The following is a 22,823-nucleotide window of genomic DNA, read 5'->3' on the forward strand; positions in this document are numbered from 1 at the left end:
CTCCTTAGTGCCCGTCACTGGTGGTTACAGTGTTTGAGGCTGCTACAATCAGGCAGTACTGCTTAAAAAAAAAAAAAAAAAAAAAAAAAGGAGGAACTGCTTTTGACTTCTGGAAAGCCCGGTGCTGGAGTAAACATGGTCATAAGCATTACCTACAAATCTCCTTTATAAATCTCTGACCTGACAGGAATGTAACTTTCCACTCAATCACCCTTATAAGTGGAAGGGAGAGGCTGTTCTACTCTTCAGCCTTTGTTTTGGCCATCGGAGTTGAATTTTGTTTTGTGATGCATGTGACCAGTCTTCACTGTGACTTGGGTGTGGCTAGAATCATAGTTTATACCATGCATAAAATGGCAAAACAGAAAGAGGATGTAGGGCTTGTCTCCTGCAAACTTCTTCTTTTAAAGAAATGGGCTCAAGAGGTAAAGTGACTTTCTCAAAGGGACTCATCTATTTAATGATGGAGCTAGGATCAGGGCACAGGTCCATTGACCCCACAGTGACACTTTTCCTCCACGTACGTATATGGTCTTATATGATGGGGTGCTGGGAAGGACTTTTATTTGAGCACTATTTCCTGGGAACTATGCTAGGTGTTTTCATCTACATTGGCTCATTTTATTGTCACAGCCCTTCTACCAGAGAGAGATCACCATTAAGCCATTTTCACACAGATGGAGAGGTTACTGGTCTATAAGACCACAAAACCCATGTTCTTTCCTCTGGGAAGGTAAGAGAGAGATAAGGGTGGTTAAATAGTCCAGAAAGGAAACCGATGGAATCAAGCACAGCTTTGTTTAGCTACCTCCACTCACTGTGCATTTTCAGGTGGGGCTACCCCTGAGACCCCAGAGATCAGCCCTTCACTAGGGCAGGTCATAATGTGTCATATCTCAAATGACATCAGTATATAATGTATCAGTATATAATGGGGAAGAAGCAAGGCTGAAAACTTCTTAGTTTCAGGGGCACACAGGAACTTTAGAATCTTGATGGAGAATGTATCCCCAGCCTTTTCTGAGTGGAGGCTACTGTGCTTCTGGTCCAGACTTTATAGCCTCCAGGATCTCTCTGTCCATGTCAATAAATACTTTTTTTGTAGGACCTTTGTGACTATAAACCAATGATTATAGCTATATCTAACCTGTTAGAACCAATACATATGGCCCTTGAAAGGGCCTGAATCCATTACCAACTCTTCCTGGGAGAATATATGTCATCAGGGTAAGGATACATCTTTTCATTTTTTAGTCCAGAATGCCTAGCACAGTGCTTGGATCCTAGTACTTAATATAAGGGCTAATGGAAGCAAATGTGTATTGAGTTATTACACTGGATAAACTGAATTGATTTCTAGTTAGCCTTGGAGGATTCAGGAGGGATTTTCCAGAAGAAGTTGAGCCTTTGTTAAAGATTGGGTGATGGGCACGGAGGGGGACACTTGATGGGATGAGCACTGGGTGCTATTCTGTATGTTGGTAAATTGAACACCAATAAAAATTAATTTATAAAAAAAAAAGATTGGAAGAGGAGGAGAGGAGTGGAGTTTATAACATCCACCAAGAGGAAAAAGCTAATTTCTGTTGTGATAGCATTTTAGAAGTACTATTTTAATACCTTTATGGTTCTACTACTGTATCCCTCTTCCAGGGCCTTTCCCTGAAGAAATTTCAGTTCCATCATAGGCCACTGGGAAAGTCTAAATATCTTTTGAGTCCTCCTCATCCAGAGAGAAAGGCAGTCTTTTAGGAGAATAGAACAAGAGTATTCAGTTTTTTAGGGGCACAGAATTCTAAGGATTTAGCTATTGATGTAGAACTACTAAGAAAATGCTTCTCAAATATTGTTAGAATAAATAATCAAACCAAATGCTTTTATATCCAGGACAATACAATGATGAATTGATTTACTCAGGCATTATCACAGCAAGAAAGAAATAACATTCTGGTTTTAATGGTAAAAGAAGAAAAAAAGAACCCCAAATTTTGCAGGTACTGGTGACACTTTTGCAAGTTATTCTTTGGGATGTAGTTCAAGAAATAATTGGGCTTTGGGTTAGAAAAATAGGACGCAAAGGCTTTTGTGCAGGAGAACTGCCCAGGTGTGGGTCTGCATGGAGGCTCAGCCAGGTAGCTAGCTGGCTGCTGCAGCCTTGGCTTGGCTCCCATCTGGCCCAGAAGATACTAAGAACACTGCTGGGTGAGCTGCCACAAAGTGGTGATGGATCACATCTGTGGCCTGATTCTGAAGGAGCCATGGATTCACTGCAGCATGCTGTGGCCATATGTGAGCCCAGGTCACATGTGAGGTTCTTCTAGAGGGAGGAAGGGGAAGCCACATGACATACCTTATACATCTTTTATTTTTGAATGAGCCAGAGTCTGAGCTTTCCCAGACACCTTGGTATGCAAGTTAGAGACATTGCATCCTGACGGCAAGGACACTGGATTTTGGGAAGCAACAAAGGAAGTGTTGACTGACTCCTTAAGTTGAACATTTACACAATCTTCACCTCCTGGAGGGTTCAGAAATGAAAGGAGACAATTCTGGAGTCACTGCATGGGGTGGATGGAACCTTAAAGGCCTTGCTCAATCTTTTAGGGTTTGTAGTTCCACTGCAACAGCTATGCCAAATAATACAGCTGACCGAACTCTTCAGTGGTAGGAAATTCACTTCTCTGTGGCATCTCACAAAACTAGATAACTTTTCCAATTAATAACCCTTCCCAAGAGTCTCATTCCAACTTTTGAATGCTGGTTCAACCATCAGCACATTTTCATTTTCAAGAACTTTATGGGTTTCAAGGACCTCTGTGTTAGAGATGGACCTTTGTATACTGTGGACCTATAGTTTTAGGGGGTCCTTTCTGTAACTTAGGGATCTTCTTTCTCTGTGAGACCCTTCATCTTTTCCACATATCCTTATCCAATTGTCCTCAACCATGACTGCACATTAGAATTAACTAGATAATTTTAAATCATCCTCTCTGGAGGTTGAACCAAAGGATTGATATTTTTAAAGCTCCCCAGATGATTCCACTATGCGGCCAAATTTGAGAACCACTGTCTTATTTACAAAATTTGATTAACCTCTTGAAAGTCATGCTATAGAATAAAGCATCCTAGATTTGAATACTGAATCTATCACTTGGTCAACTCTCTGTGTTTTTGTTCTTTCATCTGTGTTTTAAGGATAATAAAAGTACTCCCCCAAAGGAGTTGTCAAAAGAACTGCACAAGCACACATCAAGTTTAGATAAGTCTCTGGCATGTAATAAGTGCTCTATGAAGTTTGACTCAGAGCCTAGGACAGGGCCTAGCAAATGTTAACACAATGCTTATGGTCTTATCATGAGCTAGGCATTATCCTATGCATTTTCCATGTACTAATCAATGTATTTTGTTGCACTGAAGACATAAGTGAAATGTGTCTTCAGGACACCTCTACTTGGTGGGGCATATCGTCCCAGACTATCTATTTAACTTACATGTTAGGGATGCTCTTATGGATCCACTTATAATTCTTGTCATCCCATGTATCTTTTTGCATCCCATCAGAATCCTTCCTAAAGCTTCTCTATGAAAATTCTGTACATTTGCAAAAGCATTCAAGGTGACAAAATCCAGAGCTCCTCAATGGTTAGTCCAATACCTTTTGTTGCCTATCGTCAATCCCAGTGTTTATTAATGAGCTAGGCGTATAACAGATGTCCAGTAAATTCTTTTTGGAATGAAGAAATTATTATGGTAAAAATTATGGTAATATACTTATGCAAAAGGGAGGGAGAAAGACTGAATTCCTGTGAATGGTGAGGTAGTGGGAATGCCTACTTATGTGCTAGGTACTTTTCACCCATCATTAATTTTCACCACTGTAAGAGAGGAGTGTTCAGGTAATCTTTTGCTGTGTAACAAAGCACCCCAGAACTTAAGTCTCTTAAGACAACAATTCTTTTGCTTGTGAATTTGTATTTAAAACTGGGAGCACAGCAGGAATAACAACTCTCTGCTACAAAGGGCTCAAAAGAGGACTGGAGTATCCACTTTCAAGAGAGCTCACTCCAACCATTTATGGAACCACTTTGGTAGCCTAAGCTTCTCACTTGCAGCCCCAGGTTGGCTCTGGGTTGGATGGGTTGGAATTTTGGAAAGCTCTTGCCAGGAGAATGCAGCTCTCTATCTCAGCCTCTCTACTCCCCATTCTAAGGGGAGCTGTGTCTGTGCTTGGGGAGAAGCCAAGCCAAGCAAAAGATTTCAACAGAGAACGGAGGAAACACACCCACTGAGGTTCTCATAGCAACATAATCACGCACAGGCAGCAGCCTATTTCGGTGGGAGCTTGTCTCAGCTCCCCTCCTCCCTGGTTAGTCACAGAATGGATTGCTGCATAGGCAGAAGCAGTGTGGGGTATGGTGGGGGAGAGTGTTGAACTGAAAGTCAGGAAGCTGGGGAGCTGCTCTCAGATGCTCCCTCAGCTGGCTCCAAGGATCATGGACAAATGTCTTCCTTTCTCTGATCTCAGGGTCTTTATTTGTAAAATGAGAGGATGGGGCTAAAGAGCTGTGAGGATCCTGTCTGATTTTCATTGATTGTATGAGTACTGAGACTCTATTGGTAGTGGATGAGATGTTTCATAATCTTTTGTTTCTGAGAAAAATGCTTAGAGAAAAGGGCGTTCAAGAGGGTAAAAGTTATTCTTTAGATTCATCTCATTCGTCCCCCTACAACTTTCTGCATGTTGGCAGTATGTTGGAAGGTGGATGACCAGCTGTTGCCAAAGATTCTGCTCACTCACTCTCAACACTAGTCAGGGTCTGTGGTCTGAGAGAGGAAAAGGTTAAGGAGTTAGGCTCATTCCTTCATTTACATTCACTCTTCCACAACACACACACACACACACACACACACACACACACGCACACACACACGCAGGAGGCCATTAACTCAAGCCTGTTGCCCATTGTCTTTTCAGTTTTTTTTTTTTTTTTACTGACTCCCACTCTTCCACTTCTCCTCACCCTCCTCCTGTTATTGCAATGCATCCTCTCTTTCCCTTAGGACCAGGTGATGGAGACATCTTTAAATTCTGGCCCATTTCTTCAATGGACTCTGAGGTTAGTTGAGGACAACCAGGCTCACATTTCCTGGCAGTCAAAAGGTGATGATAAAAACAAACAGGTCATGCATGCAGGGCTGATCTCCCTACATAAGTACAGGGATGAAGCGAAGAGAACCAGGGTGCTCAGAAGCATCTTTTAGGTCCCTGTCCTTGACTTGTGGGCTGAAAGCTTGAAAGTGCAGCTGTCTTTGAAGAAGTCCAGCCTGAGTGGCCTGTTGCAAAGGGAAAGACAGAGTGCCCTCCCCCCCCCTTGTTCTATTTCCCACCCGCCTGACAGATGGCCAGTAAGACAGAGAAAAAGAAGCTCTCAAAGTGAAGACAGGAATGCATTGTATAAAAATTCACACCCCCTGCTGCCGCCCAAACTCCCTTAAAAAAGGATCAAGAGAATCCTAATGGGTACGTGACATCCTCCCTCTCTCCCATAAAAGGGACTTCAAAATCTGGTGACGATGGGGGAGGGGTGAGGAGGGAGAAGAGAAATGTGTGGGCAGGGGGCCGCTCGGGAAGACTGAGGCAGGGGTAACAGGCCTATAGGTTCATGTATTTGACTTTGTCCCACAGTCTTTCCGAAGCCACCTCTGGCCGAACCTCTGGCGCAACCTCTCAGCCTGACAGAGGCTTGGAGCCCCAAGCGCCTGGACAGGGTCAGTGGGAGAAAAGGGAGAGATGACAGCACACTTAGCCCTAGAGTTGAAGGAGTTAAGGACCCTCCCTCACCCAGACACCCACCCCTTCGCTCCCGAAGCGGTAATTCGCCGAGGAAGGCACCAAGGATTGACGGAAGAGCTAGGGGGTTGGGGTGGGGTGGGGGCGAGGTAACTATGGCCCAATCTTGCCCAGAGCTTGTCCTGGGTGGGAGGACACACAGCCGGGGCTAGGCAGAGGCAAGAGCCCAGCCCCGCGCCTGCTTTCTCCGAGCCGCCCGCGTGGCCCGGCGGCGCCCCGCGGCCCTCGCCCTCCAGCTGTGCGCAGCGCCGGGGAGCGGGGGTGCACGGAGACCCCCGGAGCCCGGGGGAGGCGGCGGGCCCGGGGGCGCTGGGGGCCTCGGAGTGCGCCCAGCCGCCGCCCGCCCTACCGAACCTCCTACCCCGCCCCCACTCACCCGGCTCAGCCCCTAGGAGAGACGCGCAGGAAGCGTGTTGCTTCGCCCAGCGGATCGGCAGAAGTTGAGAGGAGTTGGTGGCTGCCTCCGGCCGGCCGGACTCTGCCAGCCTCGGGAGAGGAGCCGCCGCCGCCGCCGCCGCCGCCGCCACCGCCGCCGCGGAGCCTTCGGGGCTGCCTCCCTCCAGCTCAGCCCGCAGCGCGGGTGGAGAGGGGCGGGGAGGGGGTCGGGTGCGAGAGAAGCACTTGAAACTGTGTGAAGGAATCCGGAGCAGATGAGAAGGGAGGAAAATAAAACAAAGTGGAGACTGCAGAAAAGACTCAACCGTAGTTGATTGTATCGGCTGACGCTCCAGCAGAGGGGCTGGGTTGGGTTTTTTTCTTTTCTCTCTCTCTCTCTCTCTCTCTCTCTCTCTCTCTCTCTCTCTCTCTCTCTCTCCTGTCTTTCTCTCTCTCTCTCTCTCTCTCTCGTTTAAAGCTACACCAGCTCTCTCTTTCTCCACTATCCCTGTATCACCAAACCCTTGCTGGCTCTTATGGGCATGAAACACTCCTCCCGCTGCCTGCTCCTAAGGAGGAAAATGGCGGAGAACGCTGCCGAGAACACCGAGGTAAGGAGGCGAGAGGCCCGGGGCTCTGGGCGACCCCGGCAGCCCACCCCGGACCACCGCGCGCCGCCGCCGCCGCCGCCGCCGCCGCCGCTCAGCACCTAGTGCCAAACTTTCCCCGGCTCCATCCCGCTTGCTTCTGCCGGCCGAGTGTGTGTGTGTGTGTGTGTGTGTGTGTGTGGTGGGGGAAAGGCAGTGCATGTCTCAGGTCCCCTCCCTCTTGAAAATGCAAAAGAGTCGCGCTCACCCCGGCTCCCTCTCCTGTCACCCGCTGCTCGCTTCTCTCTCCCCAAGTCCCAAACCCTGGGCGGCAGCGCTCCCCGGCCCTCTTCTCTGGGCTGCATTAGGGCTCCACCGTCCCGGCTTTGTGCAAAGCTGGAGTGGGTGATCCCGGGGGCCACGCCGGCTCCCTGCAGCGCCTTGACCGTCTCCAGCCGCTGCCTCCGCTTTACCCTTGAAGCTCCAACAGTCCCCAGCTCCCGGTCCCCGCAGCCCCGCGGAGAGATCCGGGCCGTTTGGGGGGCCCGAACCGAGCCGGTGATGGGACCTGGGCAGCACCACCAGACTCGCTCGCCCAGATCCGGGCCGGGGAGAGGTCTGCAGCCCTCAAACGTTTGAGCGGCCTCGGGGGCGCTAAACCCGGGTAGGCAGCCGGAGCCGCGGCCACCTTCAGGACCAGGGACAGCGCCCGCTCCTGCAGCAGCCGAGCCCGCGCCGGGTGGGGGTTGCGCGCCCAGGGCTGCGGCGACCAGGGGTCTGCCGCCACGCGTCCCGCAGCGGACCTGGAGGAGGTCGCTCTAGCTCCGCAAATTGCGCTCTTGCCAGCCGCCCCCCCCCCCCCGACCTCCACCTTCGGCAGCCCAGTAGCTGCCCTTTCTCTGCTCTCGAATTGGCCCTGAGCCTCCAAGAGCCCTGCTGGGTTTTACGTCTCAAGACTGGAGGCTGTGTTCCCTGGCCTCGTACTGACCCTGCTGTCGTTACAACTGCGCTAGTCCGTTGGCTCTAGGCACCTGTAGTCACGAAGGGGATCAGCGTGGGCAGCCCCCTTACCTTCCCGGAGAAACGGTGCGCCGAGGTGGGGGTGGAGTGGGGTATGTGTGTGAAGATCATCCCTTACTCGGTGGCAGGAAAAAGACAAGAGAGCAAACTCCCGGGCTCTATTAATAGCCGGGTGTCTGGTGGGGCTGCCGTACATTTCACATATGGTTACCCATATGCAGCGTGGGGCGGGGATGGAGGTGTGGCGCGGGGATTGTCCCTCTGTCTTGCTGGAATGCAAAAAGGTAAAAGAGACCCTTCTTCATCAGCAGCTAACCCTTACCCCACAGCATAGGCAGCAAAGCTTTTAAAATCCCCATTATCTGAGAGACTAGAAGCAGCATGCATCTGGCAATTGTCGATTTCGAAAAACAAACACGCTCTGGGGCTTGAAAACAGTAGGGCATTCAGTAGCTAATGCTGTCTCCTTGAGTTAGGGCAAAGCCAGCATGCCTGAGGTCCCCTCACACTTCCTCTTCCCCAGCCCGCAAGGGCGCCCAGCTTCACAGCAGAGAGCTAGCCTTACTAATCCCCTTGCATCCTCCCTCTGATCGCCCACCCGCGGAAGAGGTTGCTAAAAATAGCTCAGAGTCAAGGCTGCACTTCTGTAAAGTGTTGGACCAGTGGGCACGTAGCAGTCCTTGCAGCCAGGTGGCTGGAGCGCTGGAAGCAAGAAACAGCTTTCTTCTGCTCTTCCCTCCCCCCTCTCGGTTTCTAAAAAAAAGTTTTCACGGGTCTCTAAGCCCCCGCACCGCGGGGCGGGGACACTGGGTGCAGACCCTCTGGCCAGATTCCGCACAGTGCAGTAGTGGCTGCTGAGCTCCCCACCTTGGCCAGGGTTAAAGGCGTCCAGAGCAGGCAGAGAGACGCGCGCCAGGCTATTTTTACTTGCTTCCCCCGCGGCTCCACGCTCCCCCTTCTCAGCAGTCGCACATGCCAGCTCTGCTCAAGGCATCAATGAAAACAGCAGTAGAGGCGGCGGAGCTCCTGGGAGGAAAAAAAAAAAAAACACGTCTCATGCCTGGCAGAAAGGTGTGGGGGTTGCAGACCCAGCTGGGCTTCTTGGAGGGCGGTGAGTCTGGGGGGTTCAGTGCTTAGCAATTTCCCTTGAGAAAGAGAGGTTTCACACTTGGTCAAACGTGCCCAGTGGAGGCATCCAGGCGCGTGACAATCACTTGGTTTTCCTCCAGGAACTGACTGTTTTGGGAATACACCAGGATTAGAGCAGTACTTCCAAAAGTAGAGGTATTATGGGTTTGCCTGCATTATGGTGGGAGAGAGAGAGGAAAGGACACCTGTGTGTTTGCGTGTGTGTATGTGTGTCAATGGTGGTAGTGGTCCTTGTTGCTGATTCAACATCTTTATCAGACCCTGACTCTGTACCAGGAATAATTAGGTCCTCCAGATTGAAAGATAAGGGCAACCAGACCTCAGCCCAGAGAGGAGATCACAGTCTGATGGACCACAGTGCCCAATAATCCAGATAATTCTATAGCACCTTTTACTTTTGTTAATGTCATTTGCAAGCACTTTATCTCATTTCCTCTTACGATAATCTTGTGAGGTAAGCAAAGGTTACTATTCATTCCATATCCCCATTTTATAAGTGATGACACAAGAGCTGAGAGGTCAAGCAGTTTCTGAAAGTCACCTGATGGGCTAGGACAGCCCTGGAACCAGACTGCCACCACTTCTGACTCATTGCCCCTTGCCCTACATTTGCTACTTCTAAAATAATGTTATGTGTGAGTAGGAGTGTGTGAGGAGTCAGGAGGGCAGAGATACTTTTTGAGGGAGAAATGTCTTGTTGAGGGTAGGCAAGAAGGTCTTTCTTTCTTTCTTTCTTTCTTTCTTTCTTTCTTTTACAAGATAAAGATAGGGAAAGACATTCTCATTGTCAGACAGAAGGAGAAAGTGAAGAATAAAGTTGCTTATATTGTGAGCAAAGCCTCCCTCAATAAGTGAAGTGCAGAGTTGGGGCAGTGGAAACATCAGCGCACAGGCTTGGTGGGCACAGTATGTCCTGGATGGCTCTGAGTGCGCTCTTTAACTACTTTGACTTCAGTCCCCGTATGTGTTCATTTGAGCTGGTTCCCCTTATGGTACAGAGTAAGCATAGGATATAAGAAAATACTGTGACAGCCCCTGGCACATGATATACATGAAGCAATGTTAGTTCTATTTACGCTTTATCGGGCTCCTTGATATACTTCTCTTCCTCAGCTAAAGGCATCATCACCTCTGCTCCCTGCATATCATCAGGAACTTTCTGATATGGCCTTCTGAAAGACCTGCAAAGCCTCCAGTTTGACTATTCCATCCTACTGTCCTATTCAGCTCACTATCAGTGCCCGAGGCAGGTCATCTTCGCTTTTGCCCTTTCCACAGCAGTAGCCTCTTAACTGCTGGTCCTCTTCTCTAATCCCGCCTCATCGTTATCACTGCTCAGTGGGGTTTCAGAAGCACAAATCTGCTCACGATCACATATCTCTTTAAAAACTTACCATGTTGCCATACTGCAAACAGGATACAAAATAAAGCCCCGTTTTGCTAGTATAGTATACAAAGTCCTTTCGTACCTGCCCAATGCAATTCACTGTACAGACCACTTCCTGCCTGAATTGTTTTGTGCATACTGGTCCCTCTGCTGGGCTGCTCTTTCTCCTTCTTCTTGGGGAAAAAAGTCTTCCTCAACTTGCAACACTCAACCCAAAGGTCATTTCTTCTGGGCACCCTTCCCAGATCTGCACTTATCCTCCACCCTCATGGGGAGTGAGTACTCATTTTCATTTTCCTTCTTCTGTGTTCTTAATAAATTTCTCATTTTTCCTATTGGCTCTTTATATGTCTATTTCTTCAGTTAGATAATGAACTTTTTTTTTCTTTTTGGCATACCCTGTTCCTAACACTGTGCCTGACACACAGTGAATAATAAATGTTGACTGAATTGATTCATGTGATTATGCACAAGCAAGCTTATGAGCCTTCTGGATTTTACTCATGACTTTCTGAAAATTGGGCTTCCTATCTCCCTCCCCTCTGCTATTATGGACCTTTAAAACTCAAAATGAGTAAAGATTCTGGGAATCAAGTTGCTGCAGCAACTCGAAGAACGGGTACATTTTGGTTGTTCATGTACCTATTCAGTATTCTGTAATTACTGACTCTTACTATGGGGTGTTCATCTGAATAGCAGATAAATGGATTAATCACAATGCCCAATTACAAACCATGGGGGGGGATAATGGACTTTTCTGAGCTGCTGCTTGCTTTACTGATTCTTGGTGAGAGCCTGATGCATTATTTATGGTGATGACTCCCTGATTGGGGTTTTAGCACCTCAGAGGAAAGCCCTCAGGAGTAAGAAAAGAGTTTTAGCAAAGGAGTCGTTTTAGAGACTGGTTTTTTTTTTTTTTAATGTTCTATTGACTTACTGACCCAGGGAGAGAGAATAATTATGGGTTTAGAAAAATCCTACAATGGAACAATGGGGTTAGGGTAGTAGAGAGTACTGCTCTATGAGTTAAGGGGAGCATTGAGCTGACTTCTGACATGGAGTATGTGGCTGTGGCTAATGGATCCCTCTCCTCAGGAAGTTCCATCCAGCTGATGTGTGTCGTCCTACAATATAAAGGTCAGAGAATTGAGGAGGAAGAAGACAGGAGTAGGCAAGACATAGGTCCACTTCTTTGAGGATGGTCTGCATCCATGTCTCCTTCCAAAGAGTGTTAGTGGGAGCTAACTCACCATATCAGCTCTAGAGCCAGACTGCTCAGCTTAAAATCCAGCTTGGATTAAGTGTTGTTAGGTTGGATATAGCTTAACCTCTCTGGGCCTCTTAAAATTGTTGTGATGATTAAGTGAATTAATTCATGCAAAGGGTTTAGAATATGGTGAGTGCTCACTAAGTGTTTATGATTATTATCCTGCTAACTTGTAGGAGTCTTGCTGAAAAAGTGCAAACCAGATGAACTCTCCCACTTCCTTGTTTCTCTAGCTGAAATGATCCATAAACCATAATCCACATTGATTTTTCCTCTCTCAGAAAACAATGATTTCAATCCTTAAGTGAGTTCAGAAGAATTAAGAAGATACCCACATTCTACCCCCACCCTCCCCCACCCCGAGAAATTTGGCTTTTCAGAGAGTCCTAAATTGGCTTTTGGCTGTCAAGGAGGGTGAAATACAACACTTTCATCTCCAATTCAGGAGTGGGTTTCATTTCCTCTTCTTTGCTAACTGCAATGTGAAGTGATTATCACATACCAGTGTGGAACGTGCAAAAATCTATAAAAACAGTACTTACACCTTGGAGTCTACTGTGCCAGCAGGGGAAAAGTGGGCAGCATGACAATATGTGAACTGCCAAGGTAACTGGAAGCTGGATCATGTTGTGTGAAATGCAGGCATTATTGTACCATTGTGAACAGACTTAGTGGAGGCATAGACAGAACACAGGCAAATGGGGATCTCCAAAAGGTCACTTTGTCCAGGCTGCGGCTGCTAAGCACACTTACTTAACCCAGGATATGTAATGGGCTGCTTGGTTTCTCACTGAAAAGCTCTAGAGAAGGTAATTTCCCCCAAACTTCTTATGTATCTCAGTAGGAAGTTCTTCTAGAAGTGGAGCTCAATCTCTTCTATGAAATCACCTTTGTTTACATTATTCCAAAAGGAGATAAAAACTGTCTGGTTGTCTTTGGGATTTTGGACTGTATTAGGGCTGTCTCACCCTCATTACTAGCTTTTTATTTTTTCAAGGTATTCCAACCTCTGTGTCTCTGATAGTCTGACATTAGCCTTCTTGTATGAATAAGTAGGAAAGGATTGTTTAAGAAGACTTGCCTTTCCTGTGTTATCCAGCCCATCGGATATTTCACACATCAAATGGCTTTTCCACTTCACTTGTTATCAGAATTCCCTCAAGCATCACAGCTTTCCCTAGATTTGTAATGGGTGACCCATGAGTAAAGAGCTCTTTTAAAAGTGTAATTTTGTAAGAGCAAACAGCTTGATGTGCACATTTTCATAAAGTCTTAGTCTTAGAGCTGGATGGAAACTCAAATCATTTAAGCCAAGAGATGGAAAATCTTGCCTGGTATCACAGAGATCTTCAGTGCTGATGTTGAGACCATGTTTACTTCTAGGTCAATGCTATTCAGACATTGGCATTTAGACATCGGCTTTGATCCTTTAAACATAGCATCTGATTTATTGTTTTTATTTTTTGTGCTAATTTTTTAGTAGGCCCTGTTATAAAATGTTGAAAACCAGAGTTTCTGTACATATAATCTAGGAACATAAACTCTGTGTATAATGAGATCGTGGTCCTTTCCACGTGACCTTTAAAACGCCTCGGCATACAACACCTTGTTCGTTCAATGGATGCCATCATACATTACATATAGGCACACATGCATTATACAATGTATGTCAGACATACGTTCATAACACTCTGGGTTACATATTATCTCCATTTGGTGCCCAAGAAGCCAAAGCATAGACAGTGTTACTTGCCCAAGATCCCACAAGTAGTAAGTGATGGAACTGGGATTCAAACTCTTCTAGCCACCACAATTCGTGCTTTTTCTGGTTTATGAGGCTATGAAGGCACCTTAGGGACTAGACTAGAAACTTAAAATATGAAGAGAAAGAATGGGGAAATTAAGAGGAGAAATGAGGTTTGGTGGATTTGGAAGAAATTGAAAACAAGACATCAGTCCCACCTTCCATTTTCTGGGCTTTCTTTCCCAGCCTCCACCACCACCCTGCCATCCTCATTTTCACAGTCATCAATGCTATGCCCTGTGGGTGGCAGGGACCTGATATGACTTGTGGCTGGGACAATCCTCATTCCACACCGCCTACTCATGTAAGATATCCTTATGCCTGGAGTCCTCACTGGTGGACTAGAGGGGAGAGGGGGACTAGAGGGGACAAGAGGGGAGAAACTCTTGTCTAACACACTATGCCTCTTTTGGGGGGTAAAATGAATTGCAAAGACTTCAGAACAGGAACTTTGGTTTTTAAATGGATCTTTGTGGTTTTATCACCTGTGTTTGTTTTCTAGGGCTGCTGTAAGAAAGGACCACAAATTGTCTGGCTTAAAACAGCAGTAATTTATTCTCTCACAGTTCTGAAGCCAGAAGTCTGAAACCCAGGTGTCAGCAGAGTTGGTTCCTTCTGGAGGTTCTTAGGGGGAATTTGTCTCTACCTTCTTTCCTAGCTTCTAACTGTTGTCAGCTATGCTCAATATTTCTTAGCTTGTCAACACATTGCTGCAATCTCTGCCTTCACCTTCACATGGCCTTCTCCCCCATGTGGGTGTCTGTCTTTCTTCTTCTTAGAACCACACCAGTCATACTGGATTAGAGCCCACCTGAATCTAGTATGACTTCGTCTTAATTACATCTGCAAAGAACTTTTTCCAAACAAGTTCATATTCATAGGAGGTTAGAACTTCAGCACATTTTGAGGGAGGGTGACTTGATTCAACTTGATTCAATCTATGACGTCATCTGACACAATGTCCACATATATCAGGTTTGGGTTGAAAATGGCAGACAAATGACTGAATGAATACATAAATAGGCCTCAGAACAATTGCAAAGTTGATGAAGGTAGTGTCTCTCCTCCAAGTCTCTTTGCTCCTGCTTGCTCAGCGGTCCACCTTGCCCACTGGCTTCTCAGTGTCTTGATCGGGACTTCCTTCCTTATGCAGTAGAAATAATTATAACAAAAGCTGCCATTCTAATGTCCATATTGTGCGTTGGGCACAGTGTTAAGTGCTTTGTAAGCATTGCCTTATTTAATTTACACAAGAAGATTATAATGCAGCTATTTCTATTTCTATTTTGCAGTTGAAGAAGTGGGAACTTGCAGTGGTTGATTATAGAGCTAGAAAGTAGCCAAGGTGGGGTATTCTCAGAATTGGAATGTGCTCTGCTGTTGACTTGGGCCTCCTGTTTTTATCCACATCCCCAACTTTGAGCTTATTCTTATCTTCGCCCCACACCAGCTCCCACTTACTGAAAGCTTCAGGGGATTTGGGAAGGAACTGATGCATTTCCATGCATATTCCAGAAAGGGCCTATGGCTAATTGGAGCCTGTCACTCTGTAGCAGCCTCCATGTATTAGATCCCCTCATCCTCCTAGGAGGTTTGCTTTGTCATTGCCAAGGAATTATTTTAGTGAAGCCCATTACTAGCTTATTTGAGGGGCAATTCTGTGAGGGCTGGAGGGATAAGGATTTTCTTGTTATTTTCTAAACAGTTAAACCATGTGGGCTACTGACTTCTGGCCTGAGGCGGTTTTGTGTGAGGTTAAGTGTGTAACCTCTGGGACTGGCATGCCTGGTGTCAGATTTCAGTTTACCAGCCTGCGCAAGTTATTATCATCATCTGTGCCTTGGCTTCATCGTCTGTGATATGGTAATAGCACTTTATACCATTGAGTTATTAGGGGGATTAAACAAGTTATTTCACATAAAGCACATTTCTGGCACATGGTAAATGCTCAAGAAAGATGAACTGTTATTTGTAATCTGGGTTTATCCAGTGCTGCCACAAAAGGGGGAGCCGATGAATGGAGAGCCTTTACCACTGATGTTATGGAGCTAGTTTCAGCAGAGCTGGAGCAGAGAAGCCAAGGGAGGGTGTCTTTGATTTAGGTCAGTCAATCACTGAATCATCGACTCAGCTGGAGCCATGAAGATGGTAAAAACAAGGAAGGCTTTTTAGTACCCCCTGGTCACTAGCCCCCCATGTAACGTGCTTATGTCACTGGAGGGCTGGGGTTCTCTGTGACCCACTGGCTGGCCTACCTCCACTCCCAGCTCTTGGAAGAAGATGTCTGGCAACATTTAAAGAATGAGATGGAAACCTCCCTGGGTCCCTACAAATGTGAGAGAAATGAGGGATGGGAGAGTTTTAATCATGCTCTGTGGCAGACCTTCTGAGGGAAGGCCCAAAACCTCAGACTTTGTCTATGCCCTTCATAAGCCTTGCTGCTAGAAAGAGAGCAATCCCTTCTTGGTTTACTGGATTGATTGATTAGTAACTTTCTTCCATGTTCCTACTGAAAGAAACTGAGGCACAAGAGAAGGGAAGAGATAAGACAGAGATATTTTGCAGGCTCATGTGGCAAACTGGATGTTTAATGACTGACTTAAACTCCCTGTTCCCTCCCCTCTTTGCCATAAATCTAGCAGAATATATTCACTGCGTGTGAGGCCTGACCTGGGGGAGGTTTAGCCAAGATGCAACCAAGCTAATGCCACTACAGAGGGAAGGGCCATTAGCAAATTCATCAGTTAGGGCCCTGTTTGTAGCTCTCTTGTGCGAGGTAATCTCTCCTTAGCTGAAGTAGAGCGGTGGCCTTCCAAGGCTGGGCCTGCTGGCAAATGAAAGGCTACAATTCCCATGGACAACCTTAAATTCAGGGACTTCATCTGTCCCTGACAAGCAGTTATGACAGCTGCTCTCCAAGGAGGCTCCATCAGACCGTCCCACAAAAATAATTACAGCCCATCAGACACGTATACAAAATCCTAATTAAGGAATGCTCTCTACTTGTATGCATTTGGTCAGCTCTTTCCTCCAGGTACATGGCAGGAGAATGATGAATATTTATTGAATGAATAAAGATAATAAACCTGTATATCACATATATGCCACACCAGCTTTCTTTTTGTTAGAATTTCTTTCTATTCCCCCTTCTCCAGAATTAAAGTTATCCTTCCAGGGTGGTATAGGGGAGCGTTTTGGAGTCAAATTTGAGCTTCAGTCTCACCTTCATCCCTTTGGGATTACAAAATCCACTTTACAGGTTAGCCATGAGGATTAAATTTGATCATGGAATAAGACATAGAAAAGAATCTTGACAAATGTTTTCTTTTTTCCTTCTGTTGTAACTGTTGATTTGCCCAGCTTTTGTTTTGTTTTTAGGGGAAAATCTGTAGTACAAAGCAGGAACAGTAACTTCTAATGTTCAGTCTGGGTGGATATAAATGACCTAGTCCAGACTGTAGGTTGTGTGGGTGTCTTTATGCGCAGGGATATTTGCATACACCTGTAGGTTCATCATGCAGAAGCACATGCGCAAACACTTACAGACTTGTCCTATGTGGTTTGCAATTAGTAGTAGGAGATACATAAGGTACAGATTTAATTACTAGCCTGGAGCTTCTGAGCTTGACCCAGGACCTGATGACCCAAAATGGGGGAGTGTGCTGTATGTGGGACCCATGCTAGGGTGAGGTCAAGTGTGGGATTCTGAGGGAGAGTCTTATAGAGATAGATCTGTATTGCAGGGTCAAAAAAGTTATGCAGCCCTGACTTGGCTAATGTGCAACATTTATTATGCAATTCGGGTACTGTGGTTTTCCTTTGGGCTGGGTTCTGAGTCACCTCCTTTTCTAACTACCCACTTTGCCCAGGCCATCTTATCCCTTCTCTTGGCTTCATTACTAGTTTTTATGCTGATGATTCCCAGACTCCAAGCTGCAGCCCAGATCTCTCCTTTGAGCTTGGACCCTCATAGCCCATGGGACATCCCCACTGAGAGACCTCACAGGCTCCCCTGTGGGATAGCATTTCTTCCTAGCAACCTGCCTCTCCTCTTGCTGATTCTTATCCTGCTTAGTATTAATCTACCAGTCACAAGCCCTGACTTGCCTATCTCCTTTCTCCACAGTGAGTGATGATTCTATATCCCACAGGTTTGTCTATTTCTTTGTACTGAACTTATCCTCCTCTTTCTGGTCCCACTTTTATAATCCTGGTTCATGGAGTCCCATCTCTTGCCTGGACCTCCTGGACACTACCTACACATCTTCCTTTTCCTTGCTAAGATGTATTTTAAAAGCAGCATGAATCTGGTTATATTTTTCACCTCCTTAAACCCCTTCGGTGACTTTTCCAGTATTATTAAGAGAAAGGTCCCCTCCTTACCATTGTTCACAGGGCTTTGCCCGAGTGCTTTTCCACCTTCCTTTTCCTTCCATCCTTCCTTCCTTCCTTCCTTCCTTCCTTCCTTCCTTCCTTCCTTCCTTCCTTCCTTTTGTAGGATTTTATTTGTTCATGAGAGACACACACAGAGAAGCAGAGACATAGGCAGAGGGAGAAGCAGGCTCCCTGTGGGGACCCTGGTGGGGGGCTTGATCCCAGGATTCTGGGTTCACACCCTGAGCCAAAGGCAGATGCTTAACCACTGAGCCACCCAGGCATCCCCTTTCCTTCATTTCTTATAAATCCTTTCTGCCCACTCCAGCTATACTTGACTGTATCCCTCTCTTTATTTTCTGGGTACTTACTACTCATCCTTTAGGTCTCTGCTTAGAAAGCACTGCTTCCTTGAAGCCTCCCCTGACACTACCCCCTTATCCAACCTTATCCAAATCTGGCTTCATTCTCCCACACATGTGATCCCATAGTACCTGTGCATCCTCTGTCATGACACACATCACACTGTACTTGCTGATTTCCTTGTCTAGAAGTCTACCATAAGTTTTGTGAGAGTAGGGGCTCTGTCTGTGTGCTGTTGTTCATCATCAAATCCCAGCACCCTCCATAGCGGGTTTATTAGAGGTTTAAAACCATTTGTTCAATGAATGAACATTGCTACATGCACCTTTCTGGTATGGAAAGTGTTCTATGGAAGCTGGTGTTTATATGGTTATCTATCTATTGGTCCTTTCCTAATACGCTGGTCTCAGCCATGTCACGTAGGATCCTACCATAACAAGAAAGTCTCCCGACCCAAAGCTATGCTGTAGTTAATCTGTCCCAGTTAGATATTGACTGCTGTTGGCCAAAGCTTTTCTAGAATTGCAGGAAGAAGGTTTATGGTCATGGCAAACTGAGTGAGAGCAGACTTTTGGATAAACAAGGGTATAAGTTTAATATCCTCCTGAACAGGCAAGGCATAAATTCCAGAAAAGGTGGGGGTCAGAGTTTTGCCTGAGCAAGTGGTAATTCCCCCACACTTTAGCAGTGGCAAGATGCAGCAGAGAGACCATGAAGGCTCCTGAAAAAACCTTGCTTGAGGCAGAGGAATTTAGGGGTTTAGACCAGACAATATATACCCAGCATCACTGGCTCATGAGCAGTGATGAGCAGGAGACCTAATGGGGGATGTGCCCAGATAAGGGAATCTGAATCGCCCAGAGGCTCTGGCTCCTAACCAGAGGCACTCCTAACTGCCGACTCCGGCTCCAGGACCCAGCTGCTCTGGAGAGTGGGCATGACTCCTGCCCCCGGCTTTGCCCAGGCTACTTTATTCAGGGTATATTGGTCCAGCACTGCTATTCACTCCTCTGTTTATAAGGTTAAAAATAAGATGCTCCATATTCCAGGATGTGAAGAAAACCAAACCAATGGCTTGGGCTGCCAGTCCTGCAGGGTCCTTGGATTTTTCCCACAAGGCCATATCTGATGGCTTTTCTTGGAGACTTCACAGAAGCTCTGCCAAGCCTGCACCCACCTCCTTTTCTTTTTCCAGCTCTGCTTCAGCATCAAAGATCCACAGTCTTAGAGCTCTTGAGATCTGTCTCCCCACCTCTGGAGTATATTCCACGTGATCTAGTCAAGACAGTCAGGCTCTGTCCTAAGCACTAAGGAGGAACTGCCTCAACTTCCCTTGGCTATTTGCTCTAGCTCCTTAGGCCCTCAGCTGATACTAGGTAGTGTAGAAAGAGTTGAGAAACCAGGAGGCAGAACCCATGATCCAAACTCTGTTGTCATCTGCCTTCTATGACTCTCAGCTACCGAATGAAAAATGGAACTGATCCTAATCTATCTTACCTGATAGGGGTGCCTCTGAACTAAATGAGACCATGGGAATAAGGCCATTTGGGAAAGGGAGGAGGTATTGTGCAAGACTTAAACTTTGTTGTGATTCATTTGCTATCTCAAGTGCCTCCCAGTGCAGCGTTATGCCAATTTCCCCTTATTGAGTTGTCAGTGGAGTTGGAGACAAGCTCATCGCCATCCTCCACATGGCTTCCCCTTCCAGACATGCCCACGTGTGCTAAATTCGTGCTGTGCAAAATGGGAGATGTTTTCCCCTTCGGTGGCAAATGGCATAGAAAGTGGAGGTTTGGGGAAAAGCAAAAAGATGCTGTCAATCTGGGCTTTGGCTTGGTAAGGAGCAGACCTCTTTTAGGGTCCTAACTTGAACAAAGGGTGTGAGGATAGGCAGCTTGCAGGCAACTAGCTATTTATCTGGGAAGAGAGTGATTTTTCCTCCAGAAACCTCTGCCTTCATCTTTGCTTTCCACCTGCTGGCTCAGTTTCCTCTGTTCTCTCTCATTTTCCAGGCTTGGGCTTCTAGGCTTCTAGGAACAATGGCTCTTTCTTTTTCAGGCAGGAGAGACTGTGAAGAGTTTACCATTCAGGTGGCATGGGGAGACAGCCTCAGTTTCTTGGTTCTGGGCTCTGTGGGCCCGAATGTTGGAGAGAATCCAGTCTCTGGCAGCGACTCCTTTAATACCCAGGCAACTGATGCATAAACTTACTTGGTGTCACAGGTCTAACCTGTTCTGAATGTGTACAGGGCAAAAGGAAAAGAAAGGGAAGATTTGAGCTTCAAATTTCTTAAAGCCATGCTTCTTTGTTGTCCCCAGTATGCAGTGCTAGACCATCATTTCTAAAGTGTTGCACCTGGCTTATCTCCCAGGTACAGGCCCAAGCCAGGATGTTGTACTCCTTTGGATATCACCGCTGGTGTCAGAAGCTGAGCTTCATACTGGGGGTCTGGGAAAGGGGTTGGTCCTAGGTTACCATTCTCTGACAGGACCTCACCACCAACCTTGGAGACTCCCCCCTTGTTACCCACTGTTATGGACTCATTGCACATGACCAATCCATGACATTAGACACTGTTGGTCATTGAGTTTTTCTTTCTTTCTTTCTTTCTTTCTTTTTTCTTTCTTCTTTCTTTCTTTCTTTCTTTCTTTCTTTCTTTCTTTCTTTCTTTAAGATTTTATTTGTTTATGAGAGAGACACAGAGAGTTCTAGGCTGCCTTAAATACCATGCATTGCTGTTGGTTTTAGCACTTTCTGTCTTCTCTATTTTGTTTATACTGGTCAGCCAGAAGCTCAGGTTTCACTCAGGGCTGGTTTCTCAGGGCTGTGTAACTATTTGCTCTGGCTTTGTCTTTCACCAAACTTTTCCTTTTACCAGGCCTCAGATCCCCAGTTGTGAACACAATGGTGATAAATAATGGGAAGACGTGAGCCAAACCTGTTCATAGTTTTTGTTTCATCTGGCCTCATAGAGGCCAGCATTTAAAAATCGAGAGATTTCTGATTAGAAGATAATATCATTGGACACTGGCCACCTCTTAGAGAAGGTGCCCATCCTCTTCCAGCCATAGTCCTCCTGCTTACCTATGGTGGGTGTCATCACCTGGATTCATTCATTCCACTGGTTCATGTCACCAGCTTGGTCCCCTTGGACATGTCTTTTTGATTCTTGGGCTCCTTTGTATTGAATCTAGTCCCTTCTCTTTCTATAGATGGGAATCCAAGGCCAGAAAGGGTAAAGGCTGACTCAAGGGTGCACAGTGAGTTAGCGAAAAGCTAGGATAAGAAATAAGAGCTGTTGGATCTAAGAATGCCCCTAAGTGGCAAGGCTTTGAATGGAAAATGTTTTGGGCAGGGGCTGTCACTGCTGGCCCTACATCTCAGGATCTTGACCTTAGAGCAATACTGCTTTTCCTAAGTCTGTATTAAAATTTGGGAGGCAGTTTCTACTAACCTTGATTCCGTGTTGTTCTAATTTCTAACACAATGACCTTGAAATAAGAATTACATATTCTTTCTTCAAAAGATCGGCATGAAGGTCAAGTGAAATGATAGTGAGAGTGTACTTTGCATAGTACCCGGTTAACATGGTAGCTGTAATTTTGTATGTGGTGGTAAGTGTTGATCAGGATTGCTATATGCTCACCTGTTTTAAGCGAATTCAGAAAAGCAGACCTGGTTTGCATATGGAAGTTAAACCCAAAGGGATCTGAGGCCACATATGGGCCCCATTCATCTGGGAAGGCATTTAGGGAGTGGAAGGGGAAAATTGACTCAGAAATCCTGCCTACAGTCAACTCTGGCAGCACGAAAGCCCTGACTTCTATCATTTGCTGACATCAGGGACGGGGGGAGGGCGGGGGGCGGGGAGTAAGTCACTTAAACTCTGAGCCTTAGTATTCTCTACTGGGCCTTTTGTCTAAACATCCATCCAATTATTCATTTAACTAGTCACTCCTTCTACAAGCATTTACTTAGGATGTACTATGTGCCAGTCCCATGTCATGCACGATGATAAGCCCTGGGGATGCAACCAAGTAAGAAACAGTCCTTGCTTTTGAGGGTGTCAGACAAGATACTTTAGCAGAGGGTGTCAGACAAGATACCAGCCATTATAAGGGTATTGTAAAGACTGAAGGGAGCATCTATAGAAGGATGCTGTTGGTTGACAAAGGACAGGACTTGTAATTTAAAAAAAGATTTCACTATTTGCTAAGAACAGCAATGCAGGAAAAAGAGAGGCAAAGGATGCCTGCTGAAGGCTGCATGCTTCAATACCTTCTGTTCCTTAATATTTATTAGCACAGCAAAACCATAGACTTTCTTCTATATAGAGATGAAGGTTAAACCTTCCCCTCACTTGTCCTGTGGTTGCGCAGGAGAGGAATTTAATGATACTCACCTGGGGAAGGGACCATGGCACTCATGGAGGGGGAAATTCCATGATTCTTTTTTTTTAAAATTTATTTGAGAGAGAGGCAGAGGGACTATGAGTGGGGGTAGGGACAGAGGGAGAGGGAGAGGCAGATGCCCCACTGAATGGGGAGCCCTCCTCAGGGTTCAATCTCAGGCTCCCAAGATCACAGTGTGAGCTGAAGTCAGATGCTTAACTGACTGAGCCACCCAGGTGCCCCAATCCCATGATT

General features: G+C 46.3%; 1 protein-coding gene across 1 annotated transcript in view; it reads left to right on the top strand.

Moving 5' to 3' along the window:
- Positions 1 to 6,727: 6,727 nt before the first annotated feature.
- The window catches only part of PRMT8 (protein arginine methyltransferase 8), a 92,933-nt gene continuing 76,837 nt past the window's right edge, over positions 6,728 to 22,823 (top strand). The window contains exon 1 of the mRNA XM_055315565.1: positions 6,728 to 6,837. Coding sequence (XP_055171540.1) covers positions 6,763 to 6,837 — 75 coding nt within the window. The 5' untranslated portion in view covers positions 6,728 to 6,762. The remainder of the gene's footprint in view (positions 6,838 to 22,823) is intronic.

This window comes from Nyctereutes procyonoides, unplaced genomic scaffold, assembly GCF_905146905.1.
Source record: "Nyctereutes procyonoides isolate TBG_1078 unplaced genomic scaffold, NYPRO_anot_genome, whole genome shotgun sequence".
In the NCBI taxonomy this organism is placed as follows: domain Eukaryota; kingdom Metazoa; phylum Chordata; class Mammalia; order Carnivora; family Canidae; genus Nyctereutes; species Nyctereutes procyonoides.